This window comes from Puma concolor, chromosome B3 (genome assembly GCF_028749965.1).
Source record: "Puma concolor isolate L17-30 chromosome B3, mPumCon1.1.hap2, whole genome shotgun sequence".
NCBI classification, from domain to species: Eukaryota; Metazoa; Chordata; class Mammalia; order Carnivora; family Felidae; genus Puma; species Puma concolor.
The window spans coordinates 14,372,615-14,390,002 of record NC_141672.1 but is presented as its reverse complement, the minus strand read 5'-3'; the positions used below and the strand labels follow the sequence as shown (position 1 = coordinate 14,390,002).

The 17,388-nt window shown below is 46.4% G+C and overlaps 1 protein-coding gene across 6 annotated transcripts in view; it reads right to left on the bottom strand.

Moving 5' to 3' along the window:
- Positions 1–17,388, bottom strand: part of TTC7B (tetratricopeptide repeat domain 7B) — a 273,770-nt gene that overhangs the window by 120,742 nt on the left and 135,640 nt on the right. For all 6 annotated transcript variants that reach the window (XM_086709020.1, XM_086709021.1, XM_086709022.1 and 3 more), the window contains 4 exons: positions 6,121–6,204; positions 4,973–5,077; positions 2,918–3,035; positions 756–813 (listed from right to left, as the gene is read on the bottom strand). In XM_086709020.1, the coding sequence (XP_086565146.1) occupies positions 756–813; positions 2,918–3,035; positions 4,973–5,077; positions 6,121–6,204 (365 nt within the window). The remainder of the gene's footprint in view (positions 1–755; positions 814–2,917; positions 3,036–4,972; positions 5,078–6,120; positions 6,205–17,388) is intronic.

The window sequence follows — 17,388 nt, the reverse complement described above, 5'->3', positions numbered from 1 at the left end:
CAAAGTATCGTAGGTACGAGGAAAGTTGAGTGGGAGTCAGGCGACCTTGATTCTACCCTGACTTCAGTAGCTGTGTGACTCTGGCAACTCTTTTCCCTCCTGTACACCTTAGTCCCTTACCTGCAGTAGACACACCACTTGTTGGTCTGTCTTATTGGCATGAGGATCAAGTTCAAGGAGGAATGCGAGAGGTCACTCGAGCCTTCTCTAATTATAAAGGTGCCCTCCTAATTTCATGAAGAGCATAATTGATGGAGACAATCACAAGGCTTATGGAGCTCAGCGGCAGTGCGGGGTCTGAGACTTGCTGGCCTGTCTTATCACAGCATCTCAGAAACTGTCCTAAAATCTGGCCTTTTTATTTCTTATAAACATCTTCAGCATGACGTGTAAAAAAACAAACAAAAAAACACAAAGGCTAGAAAAGAAATGATCCCTTTTCTAGATGATGACAATTGTCTTTAATAAAAGGAAGCATTTCCCCAGACATACAAAGTGTCCATCTTCTTAGAGCTGAAATCATTTAATTAGGAATGCATAACATGCCCAAGTGGATAAACAGATTAACAATGCAGATTTACGTAGCAACAAGTGGGGCAGCAAGTTTTGATACTGTGTGTTCGGTGCTCGAGATGAAAAGACTCCCGGGGGGAAAATACTGTTTACATAATCTTTATAAATATCTCTTCTTTTTATACTTTTCATACTTTGGTGTCATTATGCACAGCCGAGTGAAAAGATGAACTCCCACTCACCTCTGAAATGCTAGAAGCGCCTTTCTCTGTAGGACCTCCTGCATCCCTCGCAAAGAAGCTAAGAAAAGGGTTCCATTAGTCAGTGGCATGGAAGATCGGGGAGTTTCTGACAAACACAAAGCTCATCATAAAAACTGTACATGCAACTGGGTTAAAAGCAACACAGGACTGTGTGCCCAGCCCCGTCCGGGCACCGGGAAATGAAGCCCAGACCGCCCCCAGACGGTTGCACTCTGTGGGCACAACTGTGGAGCCTTGCCGAGGGGACAGTATGAGTTGGCTGGTCACCTTGATGCCCCAGGCATAGGGGGCTGTTGTCAAAAGATCAGCTGGGAATTCCAGAGAGGAGCGCGTCTGCTTTCTTAAGCACGGGCATGTGGCTTCCGGGGGGGAAGACTGCCTCTACTGGATGGTCCAGAGAGATTCAAGCACCAGTGGTGTTGATCAGACGGACTTCGGTTCCTTCTGGCACTGACAACTATGATACTGGGCCAAGGGAACTAGCTTGATGCCATACAAGGCCGGTTTAAGTCACACTGGACAATGGCCAGGACCTTTAATACCTTGATGTGAACATAAGGGATAGACCAGGCAAACCCACAACTGATACTAGAAAATCAGCTGAAAAGTGTGAGGCCATCTTGCTGTGAGCCCACACGTCCCCTGTATAGAACATATGAGAAACGGCTTCCTTAAGGTCTGTCATGGGAACTATAAAGGTACTTTTTACTAGGGCATGAGAAAAAGTCCTGGAGGAACCTGCTTAGGGTTGGAACTGAGGAGGCCCTATCGAACAACCCAGCATGGCTGATCCCCTCTGGCCATGATACTGAGAATGGTGGACTGCTGTCCCAGGGGGCCATAGCTAACTTAGAACAACAGTGACTAAGCTAGAGAGCATCTCAGGCGATCCTACTAAACCATGAATGCAAGATGAGGCTCAACAGGTCAAGCACCTCTCCCAGAATTACAGGGTTAATCAGGGCTGGGGTCCAAACTAAGACTCTATCTGGATAAATATACGGCATTAAACTTAAACTTCACTGAAAGGCGCCCATAGTTAAAACAATGTGCTGGGTGTTGCCAGTATATCATGTATGCAAAAAAGATTAGCAAAAAAAAAAACAAAACAAAACAAAAAAACAAAACAAACAAAAAACAAAAACAAAATCCAAGCCCATTATTGAAAATCGATTGATAATGTGAAATTTCTCTAAGGTCTTTGATTTTTTAGGAGAAGAGGATTTGGGGTAATTTGTAAAGTAAACTATAGCAAAACTATAAAGAAAGAAAAAGAAAGTGAACACTATACAAGTCAGGATGGTGTTTTTTCTTCATGGGGACTGTGATCAGGAGCGGGGTGGGGTGGGGGTGGGGGGACAGGAGATGTTCCCCGGGCAGCTGGTAAGGTTCTATCTCCTAAGCAGGGTGGTGATTACAAGGATATCTCCTGTATCCTCATTCGTTAATGATGCATTTGCTTTGGAAATTTTTTTTTATTCGTGTTATATTTAACAACAAAATGTTAAAGACATAATAAGAGTTCAGGAAAGTAATTTATCAGTTTATATTTCCTGCAAACGTACCATTGAAAGCTTCATCAGGTGTACAAAACATAATTAAGATTTTTAAAAAATAGCTGGGACCCCCAAATTCTACGTACATCCAACAAGCATGTCCCCCCGCATGGGTATTTGGTAAGCTGTTGCACAGCATGTGCACATATCTGTGAACTAAAATGTGCTACTAGGGAAGGGGCATCCTGAGCAGTCAAGGGAAGCTTCCTGGAGGAGGCTGGCCCTAAACTCTTCCACATCCCTTCACATGGGGACAGCCCAGCCAAGTGCCAGGGCAGACGCAGGTGCAGGCTGGGCTGGGTGAACCATCTCTCAAGACCCTGCACCTGCCAGCTGGGCACCCCGTGCACCACCAGTCAGTGCACCTGGCGCACAGGGCCTTCGCCCCCGCGCTCCGATTCTCCAACCAGTGGGAGCGAAAAGGACAGCAGCAGCAGGTCCCCACGGGACGGCACACCCGAGGGACCCAACTTAGATGCATACTCCTGCGACAGTCCTCTGTGAGGGCTGTGGCAACCCTGCAGTGCAGATGTAGGGAGCCCAGCCCTGAGGAGCCCAGATCCCTTGGGGCGGGACTTCTCTCACCATCAGTGGCCTGCAGACTGTACGTGAGCCCCAGAGCTAAGTAGCCTTTGGCCTTGAACTCTGACGTTTTCTCTCCCGCATCAACGACGGTTTTGGCAAACTTCTCGGCCTCTTCCAACTGAAAAACCAGACAAGTTGAAAACGACAACAACCTGCAGAATTTCTAACATGAGTTCCCATAAGCGTCTGCTGGCAAAACCAGATTTCTGATGAGTCACTGTGAAAATAACTCCCAGGTCTTCCAATTCCACTCTGGTGATTCTGTTCTCTTTATTTGAGCCTGTCTGACAGACCTCAGGGCTCCCACCTTGCCTTTCTTTCTTTCGAGTTTGCCTTAATGCTTTTTTTTTTTTTCACTTCTTTTCCAAGGTCATTTTCATTCTTGGTGGGGTTCTATCTTTTTCATCATTAGTTTTTACTAATTTGTTCTGTAATTGGGCTGTGCTAGGGATTCAGAAATCGGATTGTAAACAAATAATATCTATAATAATTATAGATGTAACTTATATATAATATATATATGTTATATATAATAAAGTTCTTAAAACATTTGGTGTCTGGTCCTTCCTTTTTTTTTTTTTTAATGACAAAAAGAACACATTTGGGCTTGGATTCTCTTTCCCACAGCTGTTAAAAATTTCAGAACCCCCATCTATTTATTTTACAATGCAGAGCACATGGACCTCACATCAGCAGATTCCAATGAGAAAATGTGAAAGGACCACAAATTTCATGGCTCTTTCCAAGCACCCGGAAACGGCACCCACAGTAAGACCTTTTGCACAATTTATTAGAAGCCAAAATAATAAGATTTGTTTCTTCAAAATATGGCAAATGTTGGGGCCACGGAGGCTGGGTGATAATACCCGGGAGTTCATTACACTCTTGACTTGTGGGGTGTTTGGAAATTTTAATAATAAAAATGTAAAAAATATATATATACAGAAAAGATTTGTTCTGCTCATCTTTACACACAAAAAAAGAGAGTCCAGTTTATTTTTGGCCTTAGGGAGATCTGCGTGACAGTCACGAACAATGCCATGGCCGGAAGGGGCGCGACAGTCATCGCCGGAAAGTGGCATTTTCAAAACGGAAGGGTCTGTCCAGCTCCTCCGCCCACTGCTGGAGCCTGCCTGTGTGGTTCCCTCGCCTGTGGCACCGAACTGTCCGAAAGTGCATGAACCACACGACGCCTTCAGAGCTGTGAGCCTCAGGTGAGAACCTGCCCTTTCAAAATGTCTTTTTCCTTCCACACTTCCCCAAGTACAATTTAGCGGAAGTAGAACACGTTCTTCCCAGGGCTTACTTTCATCCTGCTGCATGAGAATAAATGGGAAAAAAAACAGAAACAAAAAAAAAAACAAGCAGCGAGGACCGTAACGGCAAAATTCCTTAGCAAGGCACCTCGGTCTTTGGAGCAAATTCTTCTTCTAATTAATCTTGACGTGAAGTTAAAGAAAAGAAATTAAAACTGGATCGTCTGTGGTAATGATCCATACCACCACCTCAGCGGTTAGTCTGGCGTTTCTACTTTCTATTCCAACGGTATTTTTTTTTTTTTTTTGAGGTACTAGCACTGTTACAGATGGGACTATTCCCAAATTCAAATCTGAGCGAGAGGAAAGCCTACGTGAAGGAGGAGGAACGAACAGCATTGGTTTACACGTGAGCTGCAGGAGAGAATGACTCTTCTCTTCTATAGAAAACCTCCGCTCTGCTAACAGTGAATCACTCAGTGACATACACCTTTCCGGTCCCGCATCCCTTCTTTGCGTACAGCAAGGTTGGTGTGAGTACAAGTTCCAATTCTCTTTTATCAGGTCTGCCTCTTTCATCAACTGAAGCACATTCCTGTGAAAAAGAAAACCCTGGAGTATCCCGGGAATGTGATTCTCCTCAGTCCTGGCGCGGTGCGTTGAGGCCGGAGGGGTTCTGGGGTTTGGGGCTTTGGGCGGCCTTGTTTTTGGGTCGCTGATGAACTGCCACTATTCTCTCTCAGTGTTTTGAAATGAAGGAGGTCACTGCCTGAGCGCGCGGGGCCCCAGCCCTACTCACCCAGTGAAGGGAGCCCACGCACAGCTTCGCGGCGAGGAGTGGGATGGTGGCGTCGTCGGGCTTCAGACGGATACACTCTTTCAGCACCTTCACGGCACGAGCAGACTTGGCAAAAGGAAATTCTTTCTGTAAAACTCAAACTTTTTTGACAGGACCAAATACAGGAGCCTTCCCTGAGGGGTTTCGGTAAGGGTGGCCTCTTCACGAGGCTTCTCAACTTTGAACCCAAGCGAGCAGGGGCCTGAGGATGGTGACAACCAGAGCTTGGGGCTCTCGAGTGACGGGAGTAAACTGTGGTTAGGACAAGTAGAAATGCTTCCCTGGAATCGCCCTAATTTTCTTCCTTACTTGTGTAGTAGCCGTTGCAAAAATAAGAAAAAAATAAATAAAGGCAGCGAAGGCTTCCGTTATTATGAAAAATAAACGGTACAATTTAAAGGACGCCATACTCAATTTCTGTCTCCACTTGGCCCAAATAGTCTCATATCTCAGACTTAACAAGGCACTAGATGGCAGCTTCGCTAAATGGCCCGAATTAACGAGAATGGCGGCTACTACCTTTATTGTGTGTGTACCTGTGCAGGGGGTGGGGGGGTGCTATTCTACGCATCTTAGGGGTTTTACCTCATTTACCCGGTAACGGTTCTGTGAGGGAGGCGCCGTTAGGTCTCCACTTTGCCGAGGAGGAAATAGAGATACTAAGTGACCTGCCCTCAGTGATAGCTGTGAGGGCAGCTCCAGGCCTCGACTCCAGCAGCAAGGCTCCACAGCCCAAGCTTTCAACCAGGATCCTACGCTGCCTGATATAATGCATCGCTAAAGACAACGGAATGATTTCCCCCTCCAGGAATATGTTTATACTTCCAAATGAGTGAAAGGGTCGCTGGGAGAACCAGCCTTAGCTTAAGTCCCGCCTTCACACGACAAAGTTACAGTGGCCAAAAAAGGGCAAATATTTCAGAATTTCTCTTCTCAGTGGCATGTCCGTGTTTGGCTCCCAAATCATGACATGTGATGACTTAGTTATAAATGACCACAGGAGAGTTTCAGATAGTTGGTGTAGACATCTACAAGGTGAGGTATCACCCCCTGGAATTCCAAGACATGAAGCACTGAGATAGAGGATTACGCATCAAAGGGCAACTCACTTTTCCGGCGGCCATGAGGGACAGAGCAAACTGGTACCACAGCTGGAACTCCTCAAAGGCAAACTTCATGGCTCTTTCCAAGCACTGGTTGGAAAGAAGAATAAATGCAGACATCTGAGAACTGCCAGTGTCACAACGGGATATGTGTGAGTTTGTGTCTACACATATTAAGGTAAGTCCTACAAAATCTGCTTCCCTCGAATGCGTCAGACTTAATCCTCCACCAGACCCCTCCTGAGGAGCTCCCACAGGGTATGAGTCACTGTGCCAGAAGCCAGGACCATCCACAGTTGACTAAGTAGTTTTTCATCCAGTACAAAGAAAAAGGCACGTACATAAACAACTCAAACACAAGGCCCACACTGATATGTGCCCCAACAATGGGCAAGTAATCACAGAATTGAGAAAGGGCATCCTGGAAAAATGCTACTTGAGCTGGGCCTTGATTAATGAGGAAGAAAAAAAATGCAGCTCTGATCTGGAAGAGGGGGGTATAAGCAGAGATGTGGAGGTGAGAGGGAATGCTTTGACTCGATGATAGCAAATGGTCCAGTAATAAAGGCAGCCCAGGGCACACAGGCAGGAATGGGCGGAATGAGGCTGCGAGGCTGGCATAGGCTGGGCCCATGTCACTGAGAGTCTGACATGGCAGCTCCTTTTCAAAGATGTTCCATCTCCCTCCTCCACCCCAGGCTTGGTGGTGCTCCTCAAGTTCATAACTGTATGTTAATATCACTGTCTTCACCTTTCCTGCCCCCGCCCAGCCACATTCCACTGTGAAAAACCATCAAGGGCAGAAATCCTGACTTTGTCACCTCAGGACCCACCTAGGTGGGTAATCTACACTAGGCTTCACTATGCACAGAGTGATATGATCACATCAGAGCTTTAGAAGGATCATTTGGGGGGTGGGGAGAGGGATGTGTGACCAGCATGAAGACAGACCAGGAATAAGGTGGATAGAATGGTCTAGAGACTTCAGCAAAGACAGGGCAGCCAAGGAGGGGGGAGGGATGACTGGCGAAGTGTAGAGGCTGAAGGAGGCCTCCAAAGTCTCTGGCTTGTATACTTGGGAGCAAACCCATGACAGAGAAGACCCTTGTGTAAACACACACATATGCGTGTGTGTGTGTGTGTGTGTGTGTGTGTGTGTGTGTGTGTTTATGAGAGAGAGAAAGAAAATTTTTAGAATAAAGAGAGAATTTGGGGAAGAAATGTGTTTTATTAATGAGCTTGGTAAGGAACATGGTGAGTCTGAGGTGTCATGTGGTTACTGATGATAATTAGAGACAATCTGGGGCCTCAAGAGAAAAATCTAAAAAAAGACATACGTTTGAGCTGAAAGAAATTAAAGACATAAATAAATGGAAACACATCCCATGTTTATGGATTAATATTATTAAGATGTCAGAACTATCCAAAGTGATCTGAGGATTTGACACAATCCCTATAAAAATCCCAATGGCATTTTTTTTTTTTGGCAGAAATAAAAAAAACCTATCCTAAAATTCATGGAATCTCTAGGGACTCAGAATAGCCAAAACAATCATAAAAAAGAACTGAGTTGGAGGACTCACACGTCCTCATTCCAAAGCTTATTACAAAGCTACAGCACTCAAAACAGTATGGTACTGGCATAAAGACAGACCCCAAAGAATTAAAAGCAGGGACCCAAACAGGTATCTGCACACCGATGTTCATAGCCGCATTATTCACAATAGCTAAAGCATGGAAGGGACCCAAGTGTCCATCAATGGATGAACAGATAAACAAAATGTATGAGATATAAGCATACAATGGAATATTATCCAGCCTCAGATTAAAAAGGAAGGAAATTCTGTTGCATGTGAAATAAGCCAGTTACAAAAACATAAATACCATATGATTCCACTTGTATGAGGTACTCAGAAGAGTCAAGATCACAAAGACAGAGAGCAGGATGGTGGGTGCCAGGGGCTCGGGGAGGGGGATGAGGGAGGTAGCATTTCATGGGGACAGTTCCAGTTTTACAAGATGAAGAGATTTCCGGAGATAGATGGTGCTGATGGCTGTACAACATTGTGAATGTATTTAATGCCACTGCACTGCACGACTTTAAAATGGTTAAGAAGGTAAGACATGTATTTTACCACAGTAAAAATAACTGGGGGAAAAGTACATTTGAGAAAACAGTTGAAGCCATCAGAAGAGGTTTTGAAGAACATCAAAGGAGTGCTCGGAGAGAGGGCAGCTCGGGCAGGACCGTGGGAAGCATCTCTACTTTGGGGCCAGGAAAGGAGACACAGACAAGTCTCAGGACGGGGACGAGGAGACGGTCAGAGTGTGGGAGGCCCAGGGGCCCCGGACCTGGCAGCAGGTGGCCGAGCTCCGGGAGCACGGTTCTGGGATGCGGTGCAGGAGGATGCCGGGCTGCGGGGGCCTAATGAGCAGAGAAATGAAGGAGGGGAGTCTGCAAATGGAAGAACAGTGACTTATCTATGCACCTATCTTTCCATGGAGACAACTTGAGACGAACAAGCAGAAGAAAGTCAGAGAAGAAACCGAGGAGATAAATTAGGTCCCCCAGGACCAGAGAGAGCCAGGTCCCTGGAATAGACGGGCCCCTGGTGGAAGGCATTCTCTTAAGGACACAGGCTCTTTAAGATAAAGAGGAGAGACCCTTACCAGCAGCTGTCCTTCCCAGCCACTGTTTCCTCTGTAAAGATGGGCTAAGGTGGGTGTAGGAGCAGGGAAACAGCATAGGGCCGGGAGTTTTTTAAAAAAGAAAAGCTTTAAACATCAACTTCACCCTGAGACAGACAGACACCAACCAGTGTCACCTGCAGCACCTGCTGCCAATTCTCTCTAGTGATGCTCTGTGGCCAGCCTGGGGCAGAGGAGAGCAACTACGGAAGTCTCAGGACTAACAGGCAGACGTTCAGGGATGGGTAGGGGGCTAGGGGCTGAGGGAAGAACAAAGGAGCCACAGAGAGGGTGACGAACGAATGGCAGGAAATAATAAAGGCGAAGTGAGGAGGTGGGAGAGGAGAGAAAAGAATTCCAGAATTTTAGGTAGTATTTACTGAGAAGGTCACAGCAAATATTATGCTAGCTGGTTCACTGTGAAAACCTACCCCAATAAAAATATATTAAAAGGTAAAGCGATAAGCAGTTAAGAAGCACCTACTGCACACCCGGTGATGGGATAGGATGGGGATCTGCAGATACCAAGTAAGATGAATATTTGGTTCCTCATTTCGATCGCACTGGCAAACTGCTTAGCCAAAATCTGGGGGGTTGGACATGTGACTTCATTCTGGATCATGTGATGTCGGCAGAGGCTGCTGGGTGAGGCCTCCGGCATGGCTCTCTAAGAGATGGGCTTTCTGGGCTACTGCACGCTCTGCCCTCAGCCCTGGCTCTCCCTCCCACCTGGGACGCAGCCAGGAATGCCGAAGCATGAGGACAAGAGCCACTCTCTAGAATGGCTGAGCAGAAAGAGAAAGCACTGGGCCCCTGAGGCTGTGACATGCTGTGGCTGTGACTGCAGCCTCTTTCCAGACGTGTTGCTGTTGTTGTGGGGGGAGAAATTGACTCATATTTGGCTAAGTCACTGTGAGCTGGTTTTGTTGATTACATCTGGCTGCACCTCTCACTAACACAGACACTAAATGGCAGAGCTGGGATCCGAACCTGACCCCAGAGCCCCCTTAGCGGCTCTGCTATACTGATAAGAACAGGAAACCCTTAAGAAGGGCCCTTAAAAAGCCCTCACTGTGCCTTTAAGAAGCACTGTGGGAACAAAAACTAAAGCAGCCTGCTGAAAACATCAAGTAGGCAAGATGCGTGAAGGGAGACCTCATCCAGGTGTGGGGTGGTAGGAGCTGGGAAGAGGTGGGGGAGGACGGCTCTTATGGAGAGAACACCAAGCAGTGAAAAGCCAACAGTGCTTGGAAACTGAGTTGGGGGATGAGGGACGGCGGAGGAGGAGGAAACGGAAAACATGATCACACTGCAGGAATTAGGCAAAGGAGCCGGCACGTGGAGAAGGTCGCAGATGACAATCAAAAATGAGGTTTGTCCTAACAGCTCTACGGAACCAGTTCACTGCAATATGACCACTAAGTACTTAAATATGTACACAGAAACATTTAAATGTTTGAACGCTTTTCTTCCTCCTTTTGCTAAGAGGAATGATAAATATCAACTGTTTTCCCAATAAACAAAAGGAGCTCAGCAGCTGAAACAGCCTGTTCTGAATCAAAAAGCTAGATGCTATAAATAAGTGTGCATCCTTATTTTCTTTTGTGCCAAAGGCTAGCATACTCATTATACTCAGTGAAAAACACTTACTGGAGGCCTAATTGGTACAGAGCTCCATTCCATGTGCAACCAGCCATGGCACCAGGAAAATACCAGCCCTCCTAAAAAGTAGACCTGGAGAATCTTGGGGCTATGAGAGAACCTGAGAAACGTCCAGTTGAAGTCTCCAAAGGAGAGATCTCTGTCGTTTTGGCTTCCCATCACCTCAAAACACGTCTGATTTTTTTGTTACAAGAGTTGGGGATACCCGACATTGGAGGAAAGCAGCCTCTCTGTCTCCCTGTAGTAAGGCCTAAGGATGAATGAAGGACAGAAGCGATAGGAGTGGGTCACGTGGCCCAAACTCAGCCAATCAGATGCTCCTGCTGGAGCTTTGCATCTGGAGCAGGGAGGGGAGGGCCTGGGGGCCACAGTAGAAGAAGGGTTGGTGGAGGCCCTGGAAGGAAGGAACGGTGTCCTCCCAAATACCTCCCTTGCCTTCTTAATTTCTGCTCAGACCCATTCTTCAGCCTTCTGTGGATCCTGTGAGCAGCACACAGGGACGACTGCCTTTTCTGCTGGAGTGAACTAGTGAGCTTCTGCTACCTACAATCAAAGCCCTAAAGGTACAACCAATCAAATGCTTCAGGCTCTTACAAGCAAGCCCTGCCTCCTAGCCCCCAACAAGTAGTTGTACTAGTTCTGCCGGGGACCTTCCAGAATAGGGAATTCACAACCTGAACAGTAGCTGGAAGTAAAGCCAGGCACCACCACAGATGGAGCGTGTGGATTCGGGCAAGCCAATTAACCTCTCTCTATCCAGATTCCTCATGGTAAAATGGGAAATATAATAGTAATTAATGTAGAGAGTTATCAGGAAGATTAAATTAGTTAATACACGTAAGCAATAAGAACAGTAGCTCAGATACTGGCTAGTAAGTGCTAAATAAAAGTTAGCTATTAGTTCTTGATAAAAATTTAACATTCTTTTTAAAAAAATTTTTTTTTAATGTTTATTTATTTTTGGGAGAGAGAGAGAGAGCACGAGTGAGGAGGGACAGAGAGGGAGACACAGAATCTGAAGCAGGCTCCAAGCTCTGAGCTGTCAGCACAGAGCCCGACGCAGGGCTCGAACTCACAAACCATGAGATCATGACCTGAGCTGAAGTCTGAGGCTTAACTGACTGAGCCACCCAGGCGCCTCTAAAAATTTAACATTCTTCTATTAAGAAGCAAAACTGTATAATTCCCATCACTTTATCTAAACTTAATGAAAATCTGAATATTAAAGTTCAAACTTATAATATATCAGAAATAATTACTTTACAAAATGCTTTCTCATCTTAGAAAAGGATTCAGTCTGAGATCCTTGAAAATAGCACACTTTATAGAATCAGACTAGAATATATGTTAATTATCTATTTCCTTAACAAGTGGTACGGACTGAATGTTTGTGTCCCAAATTCATATGTTGAAACCTAACCCCCAATATGATGGTGTCAGGAGGTGAGGCCTCTGGGAGCTGATTAGGTCATGAAGGTGGAACCCTCAGGAATGGGAATAATACTCTCATAAGAAAGAAGAGATCTCTTGCCCCCTCCACCGTGTGAGGACACAGCAAGAAGCCCGCAGTCTGCAACCCAGAAGTGTCGGCCCTCGCCAGACATCAAATCTGTTAGAGCTACGACCTTGGACTTCTAGCCTCCAGAACTGTAAAAAATAACTGCTTACTGTTTATAAGCCACCCAGTCTGTGGAATTTTGTTACAGCAGCCTGAATAGACTACAACGAGGAGCCTTACTATAGGATACTGACTCTGTATCCGGGAGCTAGTCTCATTGCTTTACAAGAACTGCCTCATGGCTCGTCCTCACAACCCTCCAAGGACAAGCCGGCACTATGACGGTCCTCCCTGGAGCACAGACATGCCAGGTCGCAGTGAGCTGGTGGAAGAGGCAGGACCTGAATCCGGAAGGTCTGGTTCCAGAGTCAGAGCCCTTAACCACAACACTCCCCTGCCTCTGCGACTTTAATTACAGACAGGCCAGCCACACTTATCAGTCCCACTCTTGCCGCATAAAGCAAAGGATAGCTAAAATAAAAGGCCCCCCAAAATGCCACATGCTCACCTGAACTGTTCTGGAGATTCAGCAATATTTTTTACTGCTAATGGGGCCCTCGCTCCCGTGGCCTCTTTGGGATCCCCGAGGCTTCAAAGCACGGAGGCCTTTCCGGCTTGTGGAATTTTCAAGAAACCTCCCAGACGCCGTGATATCCACCAGCACCACAGTCAAGCAAAGGTGCTCAGTTCGTGTCCTTCAGGCATGTCCCCTCCACTGTGGCATCCTTCATGGGCCCCTCCCGCTTTGGACCTCCCTCCCATAATGAAACCGGTTTCCTAAAGTTAGTCCAGGTGTGTCACAGAATTAGGAAATACAAGCCAACAACGACAAAGTAGCCCTTCGCCCCCAATTCTGACGGGTTTGAGCTCTGGCATCACAGCTGAGGGCTCTTGTCCTCTCGAGGCTCTTGGCATCTTATATACGGTGATGGCACGCTGTCTCTGAGAAAGTGCCTAGACAGCTCCAGATGCTTGTGAAAGCTTGAGGCCAAGCATACCTCTTGGGTATATAGCATGTCCTCCCCGTGGTCCCCTAAACACGGGGATTATATAGCCCCGAAGCAGCTCAAGTCAACATACCTCGACAACGAACGGAAGCCCTCTCCCAAAGGATGCATCTGAATAAAAAGGCACTTGAGTCATCTCTGGAGGAATTTGCTATCCACAGCTTCCGCTCCTTAGGTGAGGTGTTTGCTCACCCCGGTTCTACCTGACTACCCTTTTTAAACACCCCCTAATCATATCTGCATAGGGCGAAGTAAACATTTCCCAGTTTTAATGGACCGAGGGAGATGGCAATCCATACGTGCTGTAAAATAAAGTCAGACAAAATAAGAACATTCATATTTCAATAACGGTTCCAGTCTAAGACGTGGGTGTTTGTGTGCCAGGGGCACGTGAGAGGCCGCTTCAATCCCCAGGCCCGGCGGGGGCCGGCGGCCGGAAGGGGAGAGGAGCCCGTGAGGCCAAGAGAGAGAGAGCAGTCACGTGCTGAAGGCCAGCCCTGGGGCCAGCTGCCCAGGCTTCATCCAAACTCCCTACTCACCAGCCGTGGGTTGTCATGGGGTTAAGTGGAGAAATACTTGAAAGAGTGTCCGCCACAGAGCCAACGCTATAAACGCGTTGCTGTTGATGGTGCTTTGATGAAATGAGGAAAAGCAGCAGACGCTGAGGGGCTTGGGTCTGATCTGAAGGGGGCACGAAGGGGAGGCCGAGGGCCCTGTAGATGGCGTGGGGGTGCCAATAGACGGCGAAGGAAGAGGGGAAGGGGAGAGATGCCAGCCAGATGCCAGCCCTTTCCCACGTGTGGTGTTGGGTCGAGAGGTGGCAGCGTGGCCGGGGCAGATGATGCCTGGGCCACACACCCCAGGCGGCAGGTGACATCTCCAGATCGCCTCCCTTGCAAGAAAAGAAGGGGGATTTGGGAGTAGCATTACGTCTACCAGGAAAGGCAGGTCCATTCGCTGTAATCACACCTCTGCCAGCTCGCTACACCCCAGGTCATGTTCATTTAATACCGCGACTATTTTGTAGAGCAATAATTAGACTCTAAACGGCATCCTAATCATTTGAGCGGTAGTCAAAATGCCACTTGCGAAAATGTCGCTTCCCTCTGGGAGCAAGGGCTCGCCCTTTCCAGTCTATTTTGGCTCTACATAAACCAGCCAGCCCTGAGGGGGCTCCAGGAATGAGAAGCTCTTCTGGCCCAGGCAAGGGATGTAGCGATCACCTTCCTAGTACCCAAAGCCCAACTACATGAACTGGGTGCGTGGCAGTGACAGCAGGACAATGCCACGAGCAAGGAAAAGCCAAAGCCTATTTTTGGAATTCAAGAGTGAGATCCAGCAGCCAAAACCCATGGGGGAGGGGACAGGAATAAAATAATCAGATACCCCTCAGCTTTACCCTGGAGCTTACGTCTCAAATCCATCAGTATTAAAATAGAACAAATAACACACCGAGCTGTCTTCATTATTCACTGTCGTGAACAGGTTGCCCATATCCTAACTAAAAGTTCTTGTAATACAGATCCTCCAGTGGTTTAGGAGAATTTTCTTTTCTACATCATATATACTTAATGAGTTCGTTGATAAATGTAATCCTTTGCAGCTGTGTAAAATTGTAGTTTTTTGTTTTAACTTTAACGTGGCGTATGGATAATATTTCACCTCTTTACTTTTAACAATGAGAAACTGTCTAAGCAATTTACACATTTTGGACCAATATCTTAGACCCACAGAACGACATCATCAGAGAGCATGTTGGGACCCTGGAGACTGCCCAGCCCTATTCTTACTTTACAGATGTGGCAACTAAGACCCAGAGAGAAAACAGGGCCTGCCCAGGGTCACATAGGGGCAGATCTGAAATTAGAGCTTTGACACTCAGTTCCGAGCCCCTATTTCTATATTAACTAAAAATAAGAGTACAAATTACAGATCTACTTGAGAGATCTACTCTACGAGAGTCTGAGTCCAGGAGAAGCTTCTAAAAGTCATGCTTCTGGGACTCTCAGCTACCAATAAAAGTTCCCCCACCCAGGTTGTGAGGAAATAGATGAGGTCCGTCAAGTCTCACTCAAGTTTTCCCCTCAGAAATGAGAAATAAAACAGAGTGAACCCCACATCTGTGCCCCCATCCCATTTATCTTTTTGCTTTCAAACACCAGTACTGCTCCAAGCTGAGGAGTCTCAAACCTTTATTGTTCAGACAAGTGCTTAAACCAAAGGGTACCACTGCTTCTGGCCATGGCGGGAGGAATAGAGAGCAGGCTGGTTTCCAAAGGTTACCGACTTTATTGTAGACTTTGAACGCTGGACACCATCCTCTGGCACGCTCTCTGCTCAACTCTATGAAGTGACTTGATCAAGTTTGCCTTGCGAGTAAAGGGTCTCCAGGGTCCTAATCAAAAACGATTCCATCTGCCGCTGCACTCATGTAGCTGTTATTCTTGCAAAATGAATCACTAAATTCAAGAAACGGGCATCCTGTTCATCTACCTCCTCCTCAACTCCTTCTAACCTTGGGTCTTCATCTGTTTTCAGTCCACCTGCCCTGGATGGGGGTGCCGGGTGTTTGCCCTTCGACCACGGCTGCCGCTTCACCCATGCAAGGGCTGGGGGAGGGAAGTGAGGAGTCAAGGTAACAGCACACCAGGGGAGTGTCACACACGAAACAGATGCTCAGCGAATGCTTGAAGGAAGGAATAAACCTGGGTCAAGTGGCGACCCACTCTTCCAGATATGCTTTCAGGAGGCCACCCAAACAAGGAAGCACTTGGTAAGAGTACGGTAAAGTGCCAAGAACCTGGAGCTGGCGTCACGTTAGGAAGGGCTACCGTAGTATGGCCTGTGAGCCAAACCACACCTGCTGCCTGTTGGCATAGAGTCCAAAAGCTAGGAGTCCTTTATAGACGAACATTTGCCATCAATTTGATGAGCAGAAATACCAACTTTGAACCCAAATTACGTGAAATGTCATCCTCCAAAATAATCCCGTTCTTCTCATTAGTGGACCTGTATCACAGGAAGTTGTATTCATTGTTACAGTTGGAATGTAATCAATAAATATTCTGTGGAAATTTGTTTCCTTTCTCGTCATACCTACATAATATCCTTGATTTTGCCTCTTGGTCCTCAAAGCCTAAAATATTTAGTGTCTGGCTCTTTATAGAAACGTTTGCCAATCCCCAAACTAAAGGCACGGGGCATTTTAGGCTGGAGGAAAGAAGACGGCATAACAGCTGCCTGTCACTGAGGCAGAACCGAACTTGCTCTATTGTTCCAAAGAGACAGAACAGATGGAAGTTATAGGAGACAAACTTCAGATCCATCCTTTCTACTAACCAGAGAGAAATGGAATGGTACATATCACATACCAAGAGCTGTGCTATTTTATACCTATTGTCTCACCAAGTTTTATGACGGTCTTTGAGGTGGGAGTCCAGAATGGCTAACTCTTTCCAAAATCACAAGCTAGGAAAGTGTAGTGCCAGGATTTGAACTCAGATATGCTTGGACTCCAAGGCTGAGTTTTCCCACTGTACAATGAAAGACCCTACCAAAGCTCAAGCATTATCTGCCAGGGTAATTACAGAGGGGATTTTACTTGAGAAAGCACATGATCACCACCACCAATAAGAACAGCAACACACACTTTGCATATACTATCCCATCAATCCTTACAATAACCCTCAGAGGTAGGTCCTATCATTACCTGTATTTTCCACGTAAGGGGACTGGTGTAGAGAGGTAAAGGAATCTGCCTACGTTCATAATCAGCATATAAAGTAGCAGAATTGAGATTCAAACTAAGATCTGATATCAAAACATGAGATATTGTCAGGAGGGCAACACTTTCCAGATGACCTACAGAGTCAACACAATCTCTATGAAAACTCTAACAGGTCTTTTTTGCAGAAATGGAAAAGCCAATCTTCAAATTCATGTGGACTTGCACGGGGCCCTGAATAGGCAAAACGATCTTGAAAAAGAGCAAAGCTGGAGGACTCAAACTTCTTGATTTCCAAGCTTGCAAAGCTACAGTAATCAAACCAGTGTGGTACGGATATAAGAATAAACATATAGACCAATGGAACAGAACTGAGATCCCAGAAAGAAACCCACACATCTATGGCCAGCTGGTTTTCCACCAGGGTGCCCAGTCCATTCAATGGGGGAAAGAACAGTCTCTCAACAAATGTTTTTAGGACAACTGGGTTTCCACATGCAAAGAATGAAGTTGGATCCCTACCTGTATACAAAAGTTAACTCAAAATGGATCAACATTCTAAAAGTAAGAGCAAAGACCATAAAATCCTTACAGGAAACATAGGAGTAAATCATGACCTTGGATTTGACAATGGA